Genomic DNA, 20125 nt, shown 5'->3' with positions numbered 1-20125 from the left:
TAGTGGTTGCAGCGGCACAATCCTTTAATTCTAATGGTTGTGCTTGCCTCACCAATGAGTAAGCGCAGCACTGCTTAACATATGACAGCACCAGGCGACGACTGTCATTGCAGTTGCATAGTTGGCCAGTGACAACAGCAACAATGTACTGACGGTGATGGAGGCGTGTACGATGGTGTGTTCGCTGGCTACAACAGCGTGTACACTGACAACTAGGTGGTGTGAGACCGTCTATATGGTGGCACGTGAACCCGAGACCTAACTTAAGATTTTTCGACGTCTTGAATCACATGGTGCACTACAATTTCACTAATAGAAGCATTTGACACATATAACACTTTATTTCCGTATTTCAATTTAAAGATACCTTTTGGGACCAAATTGGAGTTGATTTGGTTGGTCACAAGTCTGATTTTCTGAGAAGTTCGTATTTCAATTTAAATAGGAAACCTTTTATTTCCTAATTATCTTATTCTATTATGTTTCCTAGTTTTTAGAAGACATTTTCAAGGTAGAATTTTATTTTATAGTCGTATAAATAAGGCTTTTTTAGCCATTAGGAACGGGGCATCAATTTAGAGAACTTAGCTAGGCTTTGACGTTTTGTAGTTCAAGGTGTTTTCTATCCTTTTTCTATTTCAATAAAATTCTTTTCGTTTTATGGTTATTCGTAACTAATTCCATTTGTTAGGGCGATGCCTTGAGCCTTAGCATGAATATGCAGTTTTTATTTAATTGCTTATGATATTATGGATGCATACTTTGAATTATTAATCACTGTGTTTAAAATGTCTCTATATCTTAATGTTTAGCTAACATTAGGATGTTTAGATAAGTAATTGGATGCAATTCAGTAGGAATACCACCGGAGGATTAAGTCTTGCTTCTTGTGATTGATAGTTGTAATTTCACCTAGGGGTCATAGGGGTTGCATGGTCTTTCAAAGGGTTTTCACAAATCATAATGAGTCATGCATGTTTATATTTGATCTGAATACCCCAGACGGATTGCATATTTGATATATGTTCTAACTTGAATACCATGAGTAGAATATGCATTAGGAAAACCAACCTTCAAAGTTGCATGGGTAATTCATAAGTAATTGGTAAATATACATAGGATTATTAAAGGGATGACGGAACCCTAGGCTTTTACAATTTGGTTTTCAAAATGTTTTCCTTTCTTTTCTCTACTTTGCTAATTTCTTTAATCATTTTAATTAAATTCGTTTTTATTATTTTTAAATTCAAAATCAACTTTTTCCAATCTCTGTTTCAAATAATTAACTAAGATTTTGGTTTTGCATAAATTGTTTTAAATAATCCATGCAGAGAACGATCTTGCTTGAACTGCTATACTACGATAACTTTGTACTCTTGCAAGTATTTTGAAGTGTTTTTATCCCTATATTTGCAGGTGGTAAAAATCCCTAGCATGAGCATGCCTTGATATTGGTCTTAGATGAGACTAAATTTTAGATTGCGATGATTAGATGACATTTAAATGATGTGTGTTTATATTGTGATTTATTTTCACCACATTGTGTATTATACATAGAGGATAGTTTAGCTTCAGCCATTGGATGTTTGCATGTGTTATATTTTCTAAAAGATGCTAGATTCACTAGTAGACGCTAGTGTGACAGATAGCTAGTAGATACTAGCATTACACAAGCACACGCCCATGTACACACACGTGTATGTATTCTCACTAGTAGATATTAGAAATGTATTGCAGTTCCTCATGTATGATTTTTTATTGTGACTGGCATGTATTTTTCAACTATATATATATATATATATATATGTAAATGTAGTAGATACTAGTATATAGGTCTTTCTAAAACAGGGGTTAGTATGTTATGAAAGGATTTCGACTTGATAATTGATATGATCTGTTCACACTTTGTTTTTAGCCCATAAGGACCTAGTAGGATGAAAGTAGCAGCTTGTGACAGGCGAGTGAGCTTGGCAATAGTACATCTCTCCTACGTAGTGTTCTCTGTCTTTTTTATTAGTTGCATTAATAAATAACCATATTTACGGTTATACTTGCACATCACATGATTACTTGCTTATATCGTTGCTTGACTAATTCTGAACTTATGTGACATGGAATAAAAGGGTTGAACCCTTGGTATGACCGTCGGGGGAAGTTGAGTTTTAATTGCGTTTACTTGCAAGATTTATTTTGAATTATTGTATTTGTAGGGGAGATTCTGCAAATTTTTAGTAAAATTGAACCAAAACATTTTAATTGTCACGTACCGGTTACCTTATTTATGACTTCGTCACCACACAGTATCAGCCAACGAAGTCTAACTCATAATCAACATGGGGTCGGAGTGTGTCAATAAGATTTCACATTTATGCGATTATCAAGCTTGTTTACGAGTCTTCAGAGGCCATTATCGTCAACTCTAAACAAATCACAATTTCACGCGTGCATAATCAACTTGTTTATGCATGTCAAGACTTTGTGATTTACAGATAAGGATGAATTTTTTTTTTTTTACAAGGAAGGAGCCAAGCAATGTTCTTCCGACGACAACGATCTAATCTACTAACGCTTGCATCGTGGAGCTCGGTGGGTCCACGGATCATGGCAAGTGCTGCCATAGAAAATGCAGATGTAACCAGCCAACTTGCGCTGCCTTCCAAAACAGAGAGACACATCTTCTCCCAGAAACCGGATAAACATAACAATGGAATTGTAGGGTAGTATAGGTGTCGAGCAAACGCATACTTCTTCACATGCAAATGTTCTGAAGATAAACACGAAACACGTGACATACGCCTCTCCTCACGTGACACACCACCCCTTCATATACGCCCTTCCCTCCCAACCAGCAAGCTCCTCAAAGAAACGACAGAGTATCATCAAATTCAATGGCTCGAAATCCAGAAAACCTCTCCTATCAATTGGCCAAGGCCTCCACTGCCATAACCTTTTCCGGGTCCCTCTCCGTCCTCTCCAGTTTGACACTCACTGCTGTTGTTATGGGTTTGGTGGCAGCAACACCGTTGCTGGTGATCTTCAGCCCGGTGTTGGTACCAGCAGGAGTTGCAATGCTTCTGCTGAATACCGGGCTTGTTACGTCGGGAGGGTTTGGGGCAACAGCAGCGATGGTGTTTTACTGGGTTTACAACTATGTGACAGGACAGCACCCGGCTGGTGCTGACAAACTGGATCAGCTGGCTTCAACATTGGCGAGCGGGGTTAGAAGCATCAAGAACCGACATGAATAGCGGCCTAGGAAGCACATCAGCAACGATACACAGGGTGCACAATGATATCATCAAACAGATATTAACACGGCAATGGTTGCTTCATGGCCAAGAAACAACTACCATGTAATCTTTGTTCACTGTCAGCTCTTATTTGTGTTAGTTCCATACCAATCTGTGAGGATCAGTTTTCAATGCGGTTTTCTATGCGGTAATACATTCGAAATATGCTGAGCACGCCGTGCAAATGATCATAAAACCTAATAATCTAGCATGCCATCACACCGTTGCAAAAGACACATTTCACGCCTAACAATCAAACATACTCAGTTTGGTTTTGGTTTCAAAATTCCAATCCATCTATCATACACATTTGTTTCTTTTTCCGGGATCATCAGCACTACATGAATAAAGCAAAAACATAACTCTATTCATATTCCCCACAGGCTTGTTCAGTGCACACCAACGTTATAATCAGAAAAGTTTACGACCAGTTTAACGCAAGTTGAGTAAGCTTATGCTAAAGATGCCAGCACACATGTTAACCGGGAAAAGGATAAAGATGCGTACATCAAGTGCTACCACTGCACTTTTGACCGCTTATGAAGGACATGGATGCATTCCAACTTAAGAAAACCCACCAGATTTCTTCGAAATTGCAATCACATTGAAGTTGAGGGAGTCGGGATTTTTCTGGATCATGCCCTGTATGACTTTAGCTGCATCCTGTTATGCAATCAAAAGGGCATCAGATGGGCGATGCACATAAAGACTCGGGTAAAGGCCAACACGTTGCCACTTCAAATGAGCCAAAATAAACATGAGAATAGCTAATTGAACTATTATGATTGAATTTTCCAAAACACACACACGTTAACTTTAAATCAGTTCAAAACAGTTTTAGTTATAGTTTCCTCTCTCCCTCGAAACTTCATCCATTTAATCTTTAGGATATTATGCCTCTTCCCTCTCTTTACTTAACCAAAAAAAGAAAAGGTTACTAAATGGACGGTTAAACTTTTGATATGTTTAGGCATTGATTGTGTGTTGTTCCTCTAATTTTGAATCAGAAGGCACAATGACATCTTAAATACCTGCAATAGACTGTTTGGTGAAGACGGACCATGAGAGATTGGACCTGACTTCCTCCCATCAAGCTCATAAAGTTCCCCTACATATTAAACAAAAGATCGAAATCACAAACCGTGCAGTAGGGTAAGAAAATCTTCAAGAACCATCTCTGAACAGATATTGAAGAAGCACTTACCGTCCACGCATGCAAAGCAAATAAAGTGAGTGTCTGCATTGTCGGACGCCTACAAAGAAACAGAGTAAGACATGTGAAGCACAAACCATTTGAACCAAACAGAGAAAAGTGGAGAGATTGGTACTTTACATAATATTCTATGCTACTTAAAATATATCACCTCTGTATCACCACCATTGGCTGCTACAGAATGAGCAACTTCCACTTCTGTGTCACTTTCAAGGAATGCTGCACGCTACATTTGTATGACAAATAGATGACAATAAGAGGCAAGAGGAATAATATGAATCTATATGAATTGGTCAAGCTGAAAGGACAAAATATGAGGGAAAAGAAAACAGAACCTGCATTGGATCCATGCTTGCAGTTTTTTTGAAAAACCTATCCAAGAACGAATCCTCAACTGAAAAGAGAAAGAGGATAACATGGGAAAAATAACTGTGATAAACATTTATTAATAAATAGTAAGCAATTGTCAGAAAGAAAACAAATCATTAATTTTGGCTTCTACGGGGAAGCATGTTTTCCAAGGTTGCGTACTTGAACAAAATCAAGCTTCAATTCCTCCAAAGGAGTTACTTAAGGGAACAGTTTTGGTATCTAGAACTCTCTAGTTTCGCAATTCTGTATCCCTAATTTCCACAGCTAGGTGTTCCACAAACATGCACTGTCCTCGTTAGAAACTAGAATGGCATACACTTTAGTAGTAATAACCAAGAAACTCCTTTCCAATGGTATGCTATTTTCCCCAGATGTTCTATATTCTTAATTATCATTTTACTTCTATTGATCCAATTGTTCGTGCAATTGTTTGGCATTTTCAAAAGCAGGGTGATCAAACGTTGTTAGGTAAGAGAAAGAGGAATATGAGAGAAAAAAGAGTTAAAGGAACCATTGGCCCCAAAGAATTTTCGAAAAACCCCTCTCCCTCTCTCTCTCTCTCTCTCTCACACACACACACACACACACACACACACACTCTTTTCCTGGTCAAGGGGGGGAGAATCCAAAAGAGACCAACATTTGCTAGCAGCCACTCAAAAAACAGGGCACTCTAAATCACTAGCAGTGATTAATACTTGTGTGTAATACATACACCCGCAAGTATGGAGAACGCAAGGCTGCCATGAATAACTCTAATCAGAACTCACCCATAACAGGAAAACAGTAAACAACTTACCAAGTTTGATCTCTGAATTGATGTTTCCAACAGCATGAAGAAGCCCAATTGTTCCACAAGCATTGCCCACAGTTTGTTTCATAAAATAAACATTACCTTTGGATTCCTACAGCCAGGATATGCATTCCAAATCATTCTAATTAAATCATACCACTTCAAATCAAATCAAGTCATAATGTATTTGAATACAAAATTCTCTTTTGATCAGTAAATTAGAAACACCAAGCAAAAAAAACACGTATGCAAGAAGTAAATAAAACGAATTAACACAATCGAAAATAAGTGAGCAAGGTATGAAAACATAAAACACAAAACATGGTTGAATGTGAACATAAATTTCAATACAGAACTGATCTCTCAAAAGTTACTATCATCGCATGAATATGCACATGCGCACCATCCACATATATGCACAGAGAGATCACAAGTCCAACAACCCGCTCAAAAATAAAAGGCTTTCATTTTATACAGAGCATCCAATCAAATTTCCTATCACTCACCTGTTTTTCATTTGCCTGCATCATTCTCTCTTCTTCAGTCTGAAAAGTACAGAAACATCGCTCAAATCAGGAGACAACGAAATTTCATAATGTCCAAAAGAAAGACAGATGCAGAGAACTTAAGTTCCACACCAACCACAAAGTTCGGAATTATTAATTTGTATTTCAAGGAAAGAGACAAAACCTTAGTGGTTATAGGATAAAGAAACAGGACAGCAAGTACAGGCTTCGGAACCATATCTAAGAGTTCTCCATCCAATCCGTAAACATCATAGCATTCTGCCTCATCCTCTTGAAGACCCAGGCCCCAAAGGAACTGCAATGACCAAATATGTTTCTTTCATTTGATTTGGTATTTTGCACAATGAGGTAAAACCATTATAAGGGTCAATGGTGCAAATGGTGCTCTTCTTGAATATATCACCTTTGTGAAAATTATAAATCTAATTTGCAACATAATATACAAACAAGAGTACATGTAATCAAAATGACGAAAGAATAGGCTAAACATTTTTCCGCTTCTCTTCAGTGCAAAATGATTTTCGCTACTCATTACGTTTTAATTTCGAAAACCAAATTCTTGTTTAGCTTTCTATCAAAAGCAAATGTTTAGTTATTATTCACTAATTGGGTCTCCCTAACGCTAAAAATTTTGGTATAAACGAAACCGATACGTACTTTATCATCTCTTTGCCAACTGCTTTCCCCTACAGCAACTAAGCAGATTCTCCGTGAGTGGTTTACATTCATTTCTAATTATTACCCAGATACAAACAAGCTTAATCACATACTCGAACCCAATTTCCAGAAGAATCAAAACGTTCCATTTTCCACATCAAATTCACACCAAACCCTAGCTCTGCGTTTTCTCGGAAAACAAACAGAGCATAATCCGAAGAATACAAAATAAGTACGGGTAATTTAATTTTTTTCTTGAAAAGGATGGCGATTGATTGAAGTACCTGATTCATAACATCAGGGTTAGCTTCGAGAGGAAGCCATCTCTTAGCCGACGGGGTTTCGTCCGAAGCAGCCATGGCTTTTGCTCTCTCTCTCTCTTTGTACGATTCGATTTTAGATTCTTTGTGCCTTTTCGTTTGGTGAGGTTTCTAGCTGGAAAATCTGGGATTTTGTGAAATGCTCTTCCGGGTTTTATATATAGGTTTTGGGCGGTGGGTTTTCCACTTTACAATGTATTTCGAAATAATTGAAAGTATTTTTGGTAAAATTAATTTTAGATTTTAAAGTAATTTAAGTATTTTTTAGAAGAATCACCATATATATGTGTTTTTTGGCAAAAAACACTTAAAGGGTTTTTTCAAGATCTCATCTCAGGCCTTACTCTGAGCAAGTCCCCATTTCATGGCCCATAGATGCCACTTATTGTTCGTTTACGTAACCGTAATCAAAATAAGATGAATTGAATTATGGAAGAGTTTAAATGAAGAGGAATCAAAATTGGATTCATGTTGAAGCTGTTTACTTAAATATTCTAAAATCGAAGTATGAATGAAATTAAGTTCATATAAGTTGTTTACTAATTCCCCTAAATTAAAATAAAAATTAACATAATTACTGAAATGCCCTTATTCCTTCTTTTTTTTTATTTCATCTTATATTAAAATGCCCTCATCCACCTCCTCAGCACCGCCATGTCTTATTATTTTTGACCTCAATCCTCCAATCACCACTCTCCAAGTTCTGAAATCATAATCAAATTTTCTTTGAACCAAAAAAATAAAAAAATAAAAAACAAAAATCAGAAGCTCTGGTTTGAATATAACCTGATCAATCGTGTTATACTATTATTGTGAAAGGAAGAAATATAGAAGGAAATGACTTCTGGCAACAGCGGAGAAGGGAAAATACAACGTCGTCAAATAGTCAGCGCTTAGTGTTGAATGGCAGATTGAAATTTTAAAAATAATAAAGAGGGCATAATAGGAAGAAAACTTGCATTCCCGACTCCTTCACCCTCATGGAATTCAAATACCTCATCAATATAAGGAGTCCAATTCCACCACCTTTAGGAATTGAATCCCTTATTTCGTGTGGGCTCCACCACTTTCTTTATTCTTTCAAAGTTAGTAAACGCTTGAATACTCCGTAATCGGAATCATATTCCTTATAGTTATTCTTATTACAGATACCTAAACACGTCATTAATATATTTGTGTATGGATTTATGCTTTAACCCCAATGGTAGGAAGAAGGCCAGTTCAAATCTAGTAAATTAAAAGTTCAAAACCAATTTATTTCTTTATCTATCTGTATAAATACCTCGTTATATAAAAAAATAAAAATTGAATATGACCTTTAGTTCAAGTGGTTAAGACTATTTGTCTTTACATCAAGTATTATAGGCTCGATTCTTCTCCCTCCCCCATTTGCTTGAATAAAAATGATTATAAATTGTTCTTTTTTGAATTTTAGATTTGTAATGGGTCGGGCGTTGCTCGTGTGGTCTTGAGGGCTATTGGAACAATGGTTGAGGAGTGTCGTGTCGAAGGCGCCTCGAAAGAATATTCTTGAATAAAGAGGTTAAAGGTCCTTACGAAGTTTTCTCTAGTGCACATTTAAGTACACATCTGAACAAAAGTCATTAGTTTTCAACTAAAATAGAACAAGAGTCGTTAGATCATTTAACTTAACAGGATCTAATGACTCTTGTTCAGATGTGTAACTTAAAAATTTATTTTTAATGTGCACTGAAGAAAATTCAAGGTCGTTAATGTGGTAACAAAATGGTAGTTTTAAGTGCTATCGTATGAAATAAAAAAAATTAAAATAAAAAAAACAAGTTCTATTTTTAAAGAGAGGACTCAGGTAAAACCCATTTCACGCCTAGTCAATCAATATGCTCCTTTTTTTGGTCGAAAGCAAACAATTTCATTGAAGGGCAGTGGCACAAAACTAAGACCCAATTTGGGGTTGAGGTTGGTTTGGTATTACTGTGCTTTGAAAAAAAAACTCCTTCTGCTGTGCTATGAGAATAAGCGGCTGTGAAATAAAGCAACAGAGTGTTTGGTAAACTTTTTTGTAAAAGTGTTTTTGGAAAAAAAAAAAAAAAAAAAAGCAGTATGATAAACTTTTATGTAAAACAGCTGTGATTGTGTGAAATGGCCAAAAATGATATAATACTAGATGTGCTATTAATTTAATTTTCTTAACAAATAAAGGTGAATTGCTAAATATACTTTATTTTTAAAAGAAAAATATTTATAAACTTTATCTTAAATATTAATTAGTATGACAAACTACATCAATTGAAATATTTTAGACTGAATAGCTAGGATTCATTAGTACAATATTGTTAATGTACTTGAAGGTAGTCTAATTTGATGCATTCATCAAACTTGCCGCTATTCTTTTTCTTAATGTCTCTATCTCATGTGATCCTTCAACTTCATAATTTTGGTATTCTTCATCATCACTACTATCGCTCTCTTCACAAAAGTACCTGAGGTCATCAAAATGACGATCACGTTCAGAATAACTCTGTATGTAGTTATGAAGAGCCATTGTAGCAATGACAATCTTCACTTGCTTATTGAACGGGTAATTAGGCATATCCCTTAAAATTGCTCATCTTTTCTTCCATACCCCAAATGTTCATTCAATGATTCTCCTAAGAGAAGAATGCATGTGGTTGAATACCTCTTTATGACCCGTTGGTTCGGCACCTTTATAGTCCGGGAGATGATATCTTTCATGTGACATCCCACATCGCCCATGGGAGTGATCCTTATATGTATATTCTCATCCCTACCTAGCACGAGGCCTTTTGGGAGCTCACTGGCTTCGGGTTCCATGGGAACTCCGAAGTTAAGCGAATAGAGGCTAGAGCAATCCCATGATGGGTGATCCACTGAGAAGTTGCTCGTGAGTTCCCAAAAACAAAACCGTGAGGAAATGGTAAGCCCAAAGTGGACAATATCGTGCTACGGTGGTGGAGCGGGCCCGGAATGTGATCCGCACCGGGCGGGGATGTGACATTTGGTATCAGAGTCTAACCATGGTTGCGTGTGTGTCGACGAGGACGTCGGGCCCCTAAGGGGGGTGGATTGTGACATCCCACATCGCCCATGAGAGTGATCCTTATATGTATATTCTCATCCCTACCTAGCACGAGGCATTTTGGGAGCTCACTGGTTTCGGGTTCCATGGGAACTCCGAAGTTAAGCGAGTAGAGGCTAGAGCAATTCCATGATGGGTGACCCACTGGGAAGTTACTCGTGAGTTCCCAAAAACAAAACCGTGAGGGAATGGTAAGCCCAAAGCGGACAATATCGTGCTACGGTGGTGGAGCGGGCCCGGGAAGTGATCCGCCCCGGGCCGGGATGTGACAATTCACCTTTATATGGTCCCAAATAACCTCTCATTTGTGGGTACCCCGCATCTACCAAGTAATATTTTCCTGACAATTGAAAATTTTGTTTTATATTGTAATAATTGTACAAAGCAAGTACGTAAAATGTTATAATAATACAAAGCAAGTATGAAGATTACCATTTGGAGGCTTAGAAAAGTTTAAATTATGTAGCACAAATAGAAAAACCCTTGTATCATGTGCAATGCCTCCCCATCCGGCACAAGTAAATGTGAATTGTATGTCAAAATTACATGCAGCCATAACATTTTGAGTCAGTATTCCTTTCTTACCAATGTATGGAACTTGATCCGGAGGTGGTATTGAAGCCTCAACATGTACTCCATCTATAGCACCAATACAATCCTAAAAATAATAACATGGAAGAAAACCGTCAGCCTACACTTCTAGTTGCAAATAAGTTAGAAGACGAGTCAAACTTTACTTAAAATAAGGCATGTATTTTGTATCTTTCCTTATTTCTTGGGGTATGCCACGAAACTCCGAATCCATCGGTTTGATAATATATATTGTCATCTTACATATGATATCCAACATAGTATCAAAATATCTACTAACAGTTTCACCAGAATGTTGAAATCTCTCTTGCGCTAATCTATTTTTCACACCATGTCCCAACATATGCAAGAACATTCATAATATTTCAATTGCACTCATTCTCCTTGAACCTTTTAATCCATAATTAGTTTGCAAGTCGTTGGATAATCTATAAAAGACATTTTTGTTCATCCTAAACATTCTATAGCATCGCACATGATTTCCTTGTAGTACTTCCATCAACCAAATATTAGCTGTTTGGGAAGAATTCATACACAGAGTTTTGTGGACATATTTTAAATAATATGTTTCAACAGTTTTCGCTACAACGCATATAATTAGACCATCCTCCAAATCCTCAACATCATCATCATAGGTGTTCATATTGAATATACACCTATAACATAACACATAATTCAACATTCCACAAGTCATAATCCAACAATCACTAAGAAGTCATAATCCGACATTCAAAAATAATCCAAAGTTTAATAAGAAATCATAATCCAACATTCAACATATAATCCAACATTCAATAAACACAAAGTACAAGCAACATTCAATAAACACAAAGTACAAGTAACATTCAACACATAATCTTAATGCAAAGTGCAAACCACACAGTCCTAATTCATAGTTTTAGCTCCTTATTGTTCTTTGTTGAACATATATTTCAACCAAGTTAGATGCACTTCAGGATCGTTCATAGTGGCAAACACCTCTCGCTTCTCTGCACTACAAAATAAATATGTAGCAAACAACCATAACTCGCTAGTGGCTCATCAATGGGTTGAATTGCGGAAGTGATAGCTTCTGTTGCACAATTGCCTGGTTATGAGCCACCTAGCGAGTTATGGTTGTTTGCTACATGTTTATTTTGTAGTGCAGAGAAGCGAGAGGTGTTTGCCACTATAAAGGATCCTGAAGTGCAGCTAACTTGGTTGAAATATATGTTCAACAAAGAACAATAAGGAGCTAAAACTATGAATTAGGACTGTGTGGTTTGTACTTTGTATTAAGATTATGTGTTGAATGTTGCTTGTACTTTGTGTTTATTGAATGTTGGATTATATGTTGAATGTTGGATTATGATTTCTTATTAAACGTTGGATTATTCTTAAATGTCGGATTATGACTTCTTAGTGATTGTTGGATTATGACTTGTGGAATGTTGAATTATGTGTTATGTTACAGGTTTATATTCAATATGAACACCTATGATGATGATAATGTTGAGGATTTGGAGGTTGGTCTAATTATATGTGCTGTAGCGAAAGCTGTTGAAACATATTATTTAAAATATGTCCATAAAAGTCAGTTTATGAATTCTTCCCAAACAGCTAATATTTGGTTGATGGAAGTACTACAAGGAAATCATGTGCAATGCTATAGAATGTTTAGGATGAACAAATATGTCTTTTATAGATTATCCAATGACTTGCAAACTAATTATGGATTGAAATGTTCAAGGAGAATTAGTGCAATTGAAATATTAGGAATGTTCTTGCATATGTTGGGACATGGTGTGAAAAATATATTAGCACAAGAGAGATTTCAACATTCTGGTGAAATTGTTAGTAGATATTTTGGTGCTATGTTGGATATCGTATGTAAGATGGAAATAGATATTACAAACCGATGGATTCGGAGTTTCATGGCATTCCCTAAGAAATAAGGAGAGATACAAGATACATGCCTTATTTTAAGGTAAAGTTTGACTCGTCTTCTAACTTATTCGCAAACTAGAAGTGTAGGCTGACGGTTTTCTTCTATGTCATTATTTTTAGGATTGTATTGGTGCTATAGATGGAGTACATGTTGAGGCTTCAATACCACCTCCGGATCAAGTTCCATACATTGGTAAGAAAGGAATACCGACTCAAATGTTATGGTTGCATGTAATTTTGACATGCAATTCACATTTGCTTGTGCCGGATGGGAAGGCACTGCACATGATACAAGGGTTTTTCTATCCGTGCTACGGAATCCAAATTTAAACTTTTCTAAGCCTTCAAATGGTAATCTTCATACTTGTTTTGTATTATTATAACATTTTACATACTTACTTTGTATAATTATTACACTACAAAACAAAATTTTCAATTGTCAGGAAAATATTACTTGGTAGATGCGAGGTACCCACAAATGAGAGGTTATTTGGGACCATATAAAGGTGAAAGATATCATCTCCCAGACTTTCATAGGGGTACCGAACCAACGGGTCATAAAGAGGTATTCAATCACATGCATTTTTCTCTTAGGAGCATCATTGAACGAACTTTTGGGGTATGGAAGAAAAGATGAGCAACTTTAAGGGATATGCCTAATTACTCGTTCAATGAGCAAGTGAAGATTGACATTGCTACAATGGTTCTTCATAACTAAATACAGAGGTATTCTGAACATGATCGTCATTTTGATGACCCCAGGAACTTTTGTGAAGAGAGCGATAATAGTGATGATGAAGAATACCAAAATTATGAAGTTGAAGGATCACATGAGATAGAGACATTAAGAAATAGAATAGCGGCAAGTTTGATGAATGCATCTAATTAGACTACCTTCAAGTACATTAACAATATTGTACTAATGAATCATAGTTATTCAGTCTAAAATATTTCAATTGAAGTAGTTTGTCATACTAATTAATATTTAAGATAAAGTTTATAAATATTTTTCGTTTAAAAATAAAGTATATTTAGTAATTCACCTTTATATGTTAAGAAAATTAAATTAATAGCACATCTAGTATTATACCTTTTTTGATCATTTCACACAATCACAGTTGTTTTACATAAAAGTTTACTAAATACTATCATACTGTTTTTTTTTTTTTTTTTTTTTTTTTTTTTTTTTTTTTTTTTTTTTTTTTTTTACAAAAGCACTTTCACAAAAAAGTTTACTAAACACTCTGCTGCTTTATTTCAGCTGCTTATTCTCACAACACAACAATACCAAACCAGCCCTAAGGACAACAAATAAGCCCAATACAATTGGGGAAAGCCAAAAGCCCAAACAACAAAAGGGCAAAATAGCAAAAATAAAAAAATCCTAAATCCTGTCATGCACAAGCAGGAATATGCCGCAACCGTCAACACAACCACCTCGCCAGCAACCACAAGGGTAGCCGCAGGAAGAAAACCAACTCCGCGTTGAATTCGACAAAGGTATCGCATCACAGAGTTTTCCAACATGCAACAGAGAGAAATCCCCAACCAAATTTCACCACCAAAAGCACCACATCGGAGAAGAAACACCAGATCTGAACCTTCAACACAAGCGCCAACAAGGAGAACCAATAACCAAAACAAATGGAAAGGGATTAGGGCTAAGGGGGCATCTAAAACACCCTCGCTTTAGGCTAAGCCGCAACACACTTGGCCCTGTTTTTCTAGTATGTCGGTCAGGGGCGGAGCTGTGAAAGGAAAGTTTAGATTTGATGGCGAAAATGGGTGAGCTGCTCCTACTTTTGAGCAAAGGTTGTGGCAAAGGTTGTGGAATGAAAGACGTGAGGGGGAGAAAATGAAGAAGAAGGAAAAGTGTGAGTGTTTGGGGTTGAAAAAGAAGGGCCGCAGGATAGGGATTAGGAGTGAAGAAGCCAAAACGGCGAAGAACGCTGGGAAACAGCAATGAACGCTGGGAAGTGGCACAGGATGCCGAGAAAACAGGCCATGACCTTAGAAACCGACGGCCATAAACACCGGAAGAAAAGGCCAAAGGCATCACTACTAGAAAGAGACGACAAAATGAGAGAAGCAATAACAATGGGTTGCCGCCAACCCCAGCCGAAGGAAGGAGTCAGCGGCGTGGAGAAGGAACTGGGTTTGAGAGAAAGAGAGAGAGAAAGAGAGAAGGGGTGAGCAGCTGCTAGGGTTTTATCAGTTGGAGTCCAGGGAGGATTTTTTTTTCCAGTCTATGCCTCCCAACACTGGCGGAGCTTTATGACAACAGGTCCATTAAGAGTAGAACCATTTCATAATATTACAACAATTTACTTTGTCAATTTTTCGACGTAAAATTTTTGTATTCTTGTAACAACAATGCTATAATCACATTTTGTATTAGTGACAAAATAAGTGTTTTTTCTTAAGCATTGCCAAGTTGATCACATTTCATATGACAATACGTCCATTACAAGCTGACCACTCTAAGAACCATCTTTGTGTTTTGTATCATCTTTAGGACTATCTTTTTGTTTTGTATGATCATTTCTAATATCATACATGAGTTCAACAAGTTCAGCATGTTTGGTTCTAAAGATGATACAAAACACAAACATGGTTCTTACAATTTCAGTATATCCCTTGAATCACTCCCTTTTTGCCACTGTCAGAAGAATCTATACTAAACTCATTGAAGAAAGTTGAGGTTCCGTCATAAAATTAAGATTCCGTCATAAAATTAACTGGCATTATGGATTATGGAGAGTGGCATAACTACTTAAAAGCACATGCGAGGTCCCTTTTTTTCGAGTTTTGAGATTACTCTTAAGTTCTCAACACTCATCTAAACTACAGGGAGGAAGATTCGAATTTGGGTGAGAGAAGAGAGCACATTGTACTAACCAACCAACTTGACTAAGCCCAAGTATACACTCATTTTATTTTATTTCACTTTCCTATGTTGTGTTTGCTAGCCCAAAGTACATTCTATAGACGCTCTTGGACTAGATGCAATGTAGGCATTGTTTTATCAACATTAGCAATGTTTTGTGGGGAATGATGTTAGTGTCATACGCTGGTAACTCCAATTCTACGTCTACGGATCCTACTAGGAATAGCAGAGTATTGGTCCACTAGAATGCAATGTTTATACAAAATAAGAGTTGAGGTTTTGGCAACACTAAAATAAATTTATCCTAATTCATCACCAACATTAATTTCAAGCATGAGATCCCGAATACACTCAAACTAAATGGAGTGAAATCAAGAACAAGCTTTTCTTAGTAAAGATACTTTCCTAAGAAACGAGCCTCTATTCAGCGAAGACCATTTGATTGTTAAAGTGTAAAAAGGAACAATATTGATGAGTACAATTAGTAGATTCACTAAGGAACACATTCAATCCACAGACACCCAAACAAAACATTTAATCAGCTATTCATAAAATAGTAAATTATGATCAAATAAAATTAAGACTGCTACTGACCTGTCAATTTGTCATTGCTGACAAGTTTATTTCTGCCCAACCAAGAAACTTATCCAGACAAATTATAGCAAGTTTATCATCTTAATCTCCAGTATACTTTGGCTTTCGCTTCTCAGCAAATGCTGATAGGGCTTCCAAGCGATCATTTGTGTTCAACGTCTTTTCATAGCAATGTTCTTCAAGAGCCAAAGCTGAGGTCTTATCTACCTCCAGTCCCTCATCAATAGCTTTTTTTGCCATCCTTATTGCTATTGGACCCTGCTAACACTCTATTTCATAAGTTTGATTGCAACAATTACTTGTAACTTTTTGTTCTTTGCCTAGTATGACTATTTCAAGTTATGCTTTAGTTTACTGTCTTTTTTCCCCTTTTCAGTGCATGTATTAAACATTGTCATTACAGCAAATTTTATGTATAGAGAAGTTTCAGCTATAGACATCTACCTTGATTGAGATGTTAGAATGTAGTTATCATCGGAAGGCGAAAATTCAGTTCATAGAATACTCTCAACTATAACTTTCCCCATGAAATAGTATAAAATGAATGCAATAGTGGATAAAATAATTCTGTACCTTCTCATTTATATTGCGAGCAACTTCAAGTGCCTTTAGATGAGCTTCACCAGCAGGAACACAGTAATTTACCAAACCTGTAGTGACGTACAATTGCATCAAAAGAAAAAAAAGGACAAAAAGAAAGCAGCGACTGAGTAGACATACATCACATACCCATTGACACTGCTTCCCTGCCACCAATCTTCCTACCAGTGAATATGAGTTCCTTTGATATTGCTTTTCCAACCAATCTAGGAAGCCGCTGTGTTCCACCTGCCCTGTCAATGGACGCAATCAAGAGAGTTGATCTGTCACTGGATGAATAATTTCAAAAAAAATGGAGATAAAGAAAAATAAATAAAAGAAGAGAGTAAAATAAGAAGTAATCATCGGAAAGAAGTTCTTCCAGAAAATGTAGACAATATGGACGAAACAATTCCATAAACTAAATATCAGTTGGAATGGGAATTAAAATCCCACCCATCTCTTATGTTATATGAAATCGTTTGCTATGAAACCCGCTTAGAAAAAGTTGAAACAGTACAGAATGTTGGGTTCGTCAAACAAGATGCAGGTGATATGCAATTCTTGGGGAGAATATCATAGGTGATAATGTGAACTCATTCTGAAATTTAGCACCTACCCAGGAATGATAGCAAGTCCTGTTTCTGGCAAGCCCATCACTGCATCTTCTCCTAAGCCATTAATGGTGTAAAACAATAAGAGACTTGGCATTATAAAAGTTTAAAAGGATTGATAGTTTAATGACCATAACTGGGTTCGGTATAAATAATTAAAGAAATGGAATTACCACATATCCGAAGATCGCATGATAAAGCCATTTCAAGTCCACCACCCAATGCTGCTCCTTCAATGACAGCAATTGTCGGAATAGAAAGTACCTGAATATTATGAACAGAAGTAAGTGTCAAGAAGAAGAAAATAATTTATGGAGTACTAATGTATAAACAGCAAACAAGGAAGCCTGCATACAAGCATTAAATGATCATACCATGCTAATTAAAAACAGCGTTATGAAATCAAATTAGTAAATATAATTCTGAACATATCCTGGACACTCACATTTATGTATGAGTGTCTGCTCGTTTACATATTGATATCATATGTCCACCATTATACATCACTCACGTATGTGCATCCAATATCCATCGTTATAGAACACTCACATATACATACCCATACCCACTGTTATACTATATACCAAACAACAAAAAAGCATTTTAAGAGTGTTGTACAGAATCTGAAACACTTGTGGCAATAAAGATTAACCTCTAAAAATCACCGAGTGTCAAAACCAACTTCTCAATTTCTATCATCTTTCAGGCCTTTTTAATAACAAAACAACTATAGAAAATTAACAACGAAGATTAACCTCTAAAAACGAGAATGTGGCACGCAGCGTGTTGACAAAATCTCGAACTTCAGATGCACTCATCATTTTCCGTTCCTGCCAATCAAATTAAGAGGCAAGAACAATTTGACTAGTGAGCACTATCTTCTCTTGTACATATCACAACTCTTATATGCAAATAATTCATTCAAGCAAATCAAAGTGAATATAAATTTGAAGAATTCTTTGCTAATCCACTGTAAACTCCTTCCAAAACAAAACATCGATTCAACGAATAAATTAAAAATTCCTACCTTTAAATCTGCTCCAGCACAGAACACCTTGGGAACTTTGCTGCGGATCAACAAAACATTAGCAGAAGAATCCTTACTGACAGCTTCAAAGGTGTTCTGTAAACCTCTCAGCATATCTTTCCCAATTGCATTTCTCACCTCCGGCCTCTCCAACCTAACCTCAATAATCCCTGTTATCAAACAAACAAAACCCAATTCGGTTAATGCTTTCTGGGTCATAGAAAATTGGCATAAACAGAGATAACCCACTTTTTAAAACGTATTTCAGAACCAAAACTTACCGGAATCAAAGTCAGGGAGTCGGTGGAGGGTGACGGTGCGTGACGGTGCTGATTCTAAAATCAGAGTCCGGCGAGTTTGGTAAATCCATTGGTTGGATTGAGGATAGAGTGAATTCTCTGAAAATATAGAGGTTGTGGGTTTGTAATGTTTCAGTGACCTACTTATGACTCTTAAACCGCCCGCCATTTTTCTTTCAGAAGCTCAAGCTCAAACTCCAGAGCAGCTCTTCTTGCCAATTGATGGGCTTAGAGAAATGAGGGAGTCAGGAGAAATCCTGTCTAACAAGACGACATCGCACAATAACTCATACCAGCTGTCCAACTTAAACACAACTAGCCTTATGCACGCGTGAGCGAGTGTAGAAGACATTTTTTAAATCAAAACGTGCTACGCGCGATTTATATGTTTGAAATGTATTTATATGCATAAATTGACAAAAGGAAAGTTAAATATTTGAAGTAAATGAATAATCTTAAATCATGCTAGAAGAAATTCCTCGTAAACCAATTAAAGCAGTTGAATTTACATAATAAAATCGGTCTCTATAGAATTTACAATAAGAATAAAGAAAAATAATATTTAATGAACAATTGATTGAATCACATTATTGTTAGCTCATTGTGAGGCTAAACTCATCCTATCTCCCTTAGTGTAGATAACATCGTTTGTTAAAAAAAAAAAACAACAATTATTTGACAACTAATTTAATCACATTATTATCCGTGTGCGAAAGACTTTTTTTATAACCGGCTTTACACATCTCTTGAGATGTTTTGAACGTGTTTAAAAATAGAGAAAATAATATTGAATGAACAACTAATTGAATCACATTATTGCTAGCCCATCTCCTTCTCCTTAGTATAGATAACGTTGTTTATTAAAAAATAATAATAATCATTTAACAACTAATTTAATAATATTATTATCAGGCAAAAAACATTTTTTATAATGAGAGGGAAAGGAAGGCGGGTTGAAAAACAATGAAAATGAGGAGAGAGGGAGATACGCGAGGGATGAGAGATGAGGGAGGTGGGGGAGGGGGGCGAACAAATGGAATACCTTACATTTTTTTAATCTTATTTTTTTGTCCAACAACCCATTACTTTTTATTTTATTATGACCAAATTATCAAAATACTCTTGCATGATTTGATATATTATTTTGGGCAGGTTTTGAATTTTTTTGGTTGAGGGGTAGTTTGGTCCAATTATTTTGGGTAAATTATACAAAACTACCTCAACTATGCGTCGAACGACACTTTCATGCCTCATCTTTTAAAATTGACAATGTCATACCTCATCTTACTAATTTATGCCAATATCAGACCTCCGTCAGTTTTTCTGTTAATTTCTCTGTTAAATATTGACGTGGCTA

General features: G+C 36.2%; 3 protein-coding genes across 3 annotated transcripts; 1 reads left to right on the top strand and 2 right to left on the bottom strand.

Annotated features, from left to right (window-relative positions):
• Window positions 1-2888: 2888 nt before the first annotated feature.
• LOC137723292 (oleosin 1-like) lies at window positions 2889-3248 on the top strand. Its single transcript, XM_068462446.1, has one exon. It carries the CDS (start codon window positions 2889-2891, stop codon window positions 3246-3248), a length of 360 nt encoding a protein of 119 aa, XP_068318547.1.
• Window positions 3249-3543: 295 nt separating this feature from the next.
• On the bottom strand, window positions 3544-7282 carry LOC137722780 (ubiquitin carboxyl-terminal hydrolase 3-like). The gene is made up of 9 exons (XM_068461867.1): window positions 7137-7282; window positions 6359-6490; window positions 6175-6213; window positions 5675-5780; window positions 4839-4897; window positions 4655-4729; window positions 4495-4543; window positions 4322-4398; window positions 3544-3953 (listed from the first exon to the last, which is right to left on the bottom strand). The coding sequence occupies exons 1-9, from the start codon at window positions 7209-7211 to the stop codon at window positions 3855-3857; spliced, it is 711 nt and encodes a 236-aa protein (XP_068317968.1). The 5' UTR covers window positions 7212-7282; the 3' UTR covers window positions 3544-3854.
• Window positions 7283-16038: 8756 nt separating this feature from the next.
• LOC137722977 (probable enoyl-CoA hydratase 2, mitochondrial) lies at window positions 16039-19044 on the bottom strand. The gene is made up of 8 exons (XM_068462117.1): window positions 18751-19044; window positions 18470-18639; window positions 18198-18272; window positions 17616-17706; window positions 17448-17499; window positions 16979-17082; window positions 16823-16899; window positions 16039-16507 (listed from the first exon to the last, which is right to left on the bottom strand). The coding sequence occupies exons 1-8, from the start codon at window positions 18935-18937 to the stop codon at window positions 16331-16333; spliced, it is 933 nt and encodes a 310-aa protein (XP_068318218.1). The 5' UTR covers window positions 18938-19044; the 3' UTR covers window positions 16039-16330.
• Window positions 19045-20125: the final 1081 nt, after the last annotated feature.

This window comes from Pyrus communis, chromosome 17, assembly GCF_963583255.1.
Source record: "Pyrus communis chromosome 17, drPyrComm1.1, whole genome shotgun sequence".
NCBI lineage: Eukaryota > Viridiplantae > Streptophyta > Magnoliopsida > Rosales > Rosaceae > Pyrus > Pyrus communis.
Note: the sequence above shows the minus strand (reverse complement) of the source record. Positions and strands in the feature narration are given on the sequence as shown.

Bases quoted from the DNA above. Each gene is read 5' to 3' on its own strand.
- LOC137722977 (XM_068462117.1), bottom strand. From the start codon at position 18,937: ATGGCGGGCGGTTTAAGAGTCATAAGTAGGTCACTGAAACATTACAAA. The intron at 16,900-16,978 runs GTATGTGATGTA...ACGTCACTACAG, and splicing joins CAGGGAAGCAGTGTCAATGG to GTTTGGTAAATTACTGTGTT. The intron at 16,508-16,822 runs GTACAGAATTAT...GAGTGTTAGCAG, and splicing joins CTCGCAATATAAATGAGAAG to GGTCCAATAGCAATAAGGAT.
- LOC137723292 (XM_068462446.1), top strand. From the start codon at position 2,889: ATGGCTCGAAATCCAGAAAACCTCTCCTATCAATTGGCCAAGGCCTCC.
- LOC137722780 (XM_068461867.1), bottom strand. From the start codon at position 7,211: ATGGCTGCTTCGGACGAAACCCCGTCGGCTAAGAGATGGCTTCCTCTC. The intron at 6,214-6,358 runs GTTTTGTCTCTT...TGTACTTTTCAG, and splicing joins TTTATCCTATAACCACTAAG to ACTGAAGAAGAGAGAATGAT. The intron at 4,730-4,838 runs GTTCTGTTTTCT...ATACAAATGTAG, and splicing joins CAAGCATGGATCCAATGCAG to CGTGCAGCATTCCTTGAAAG.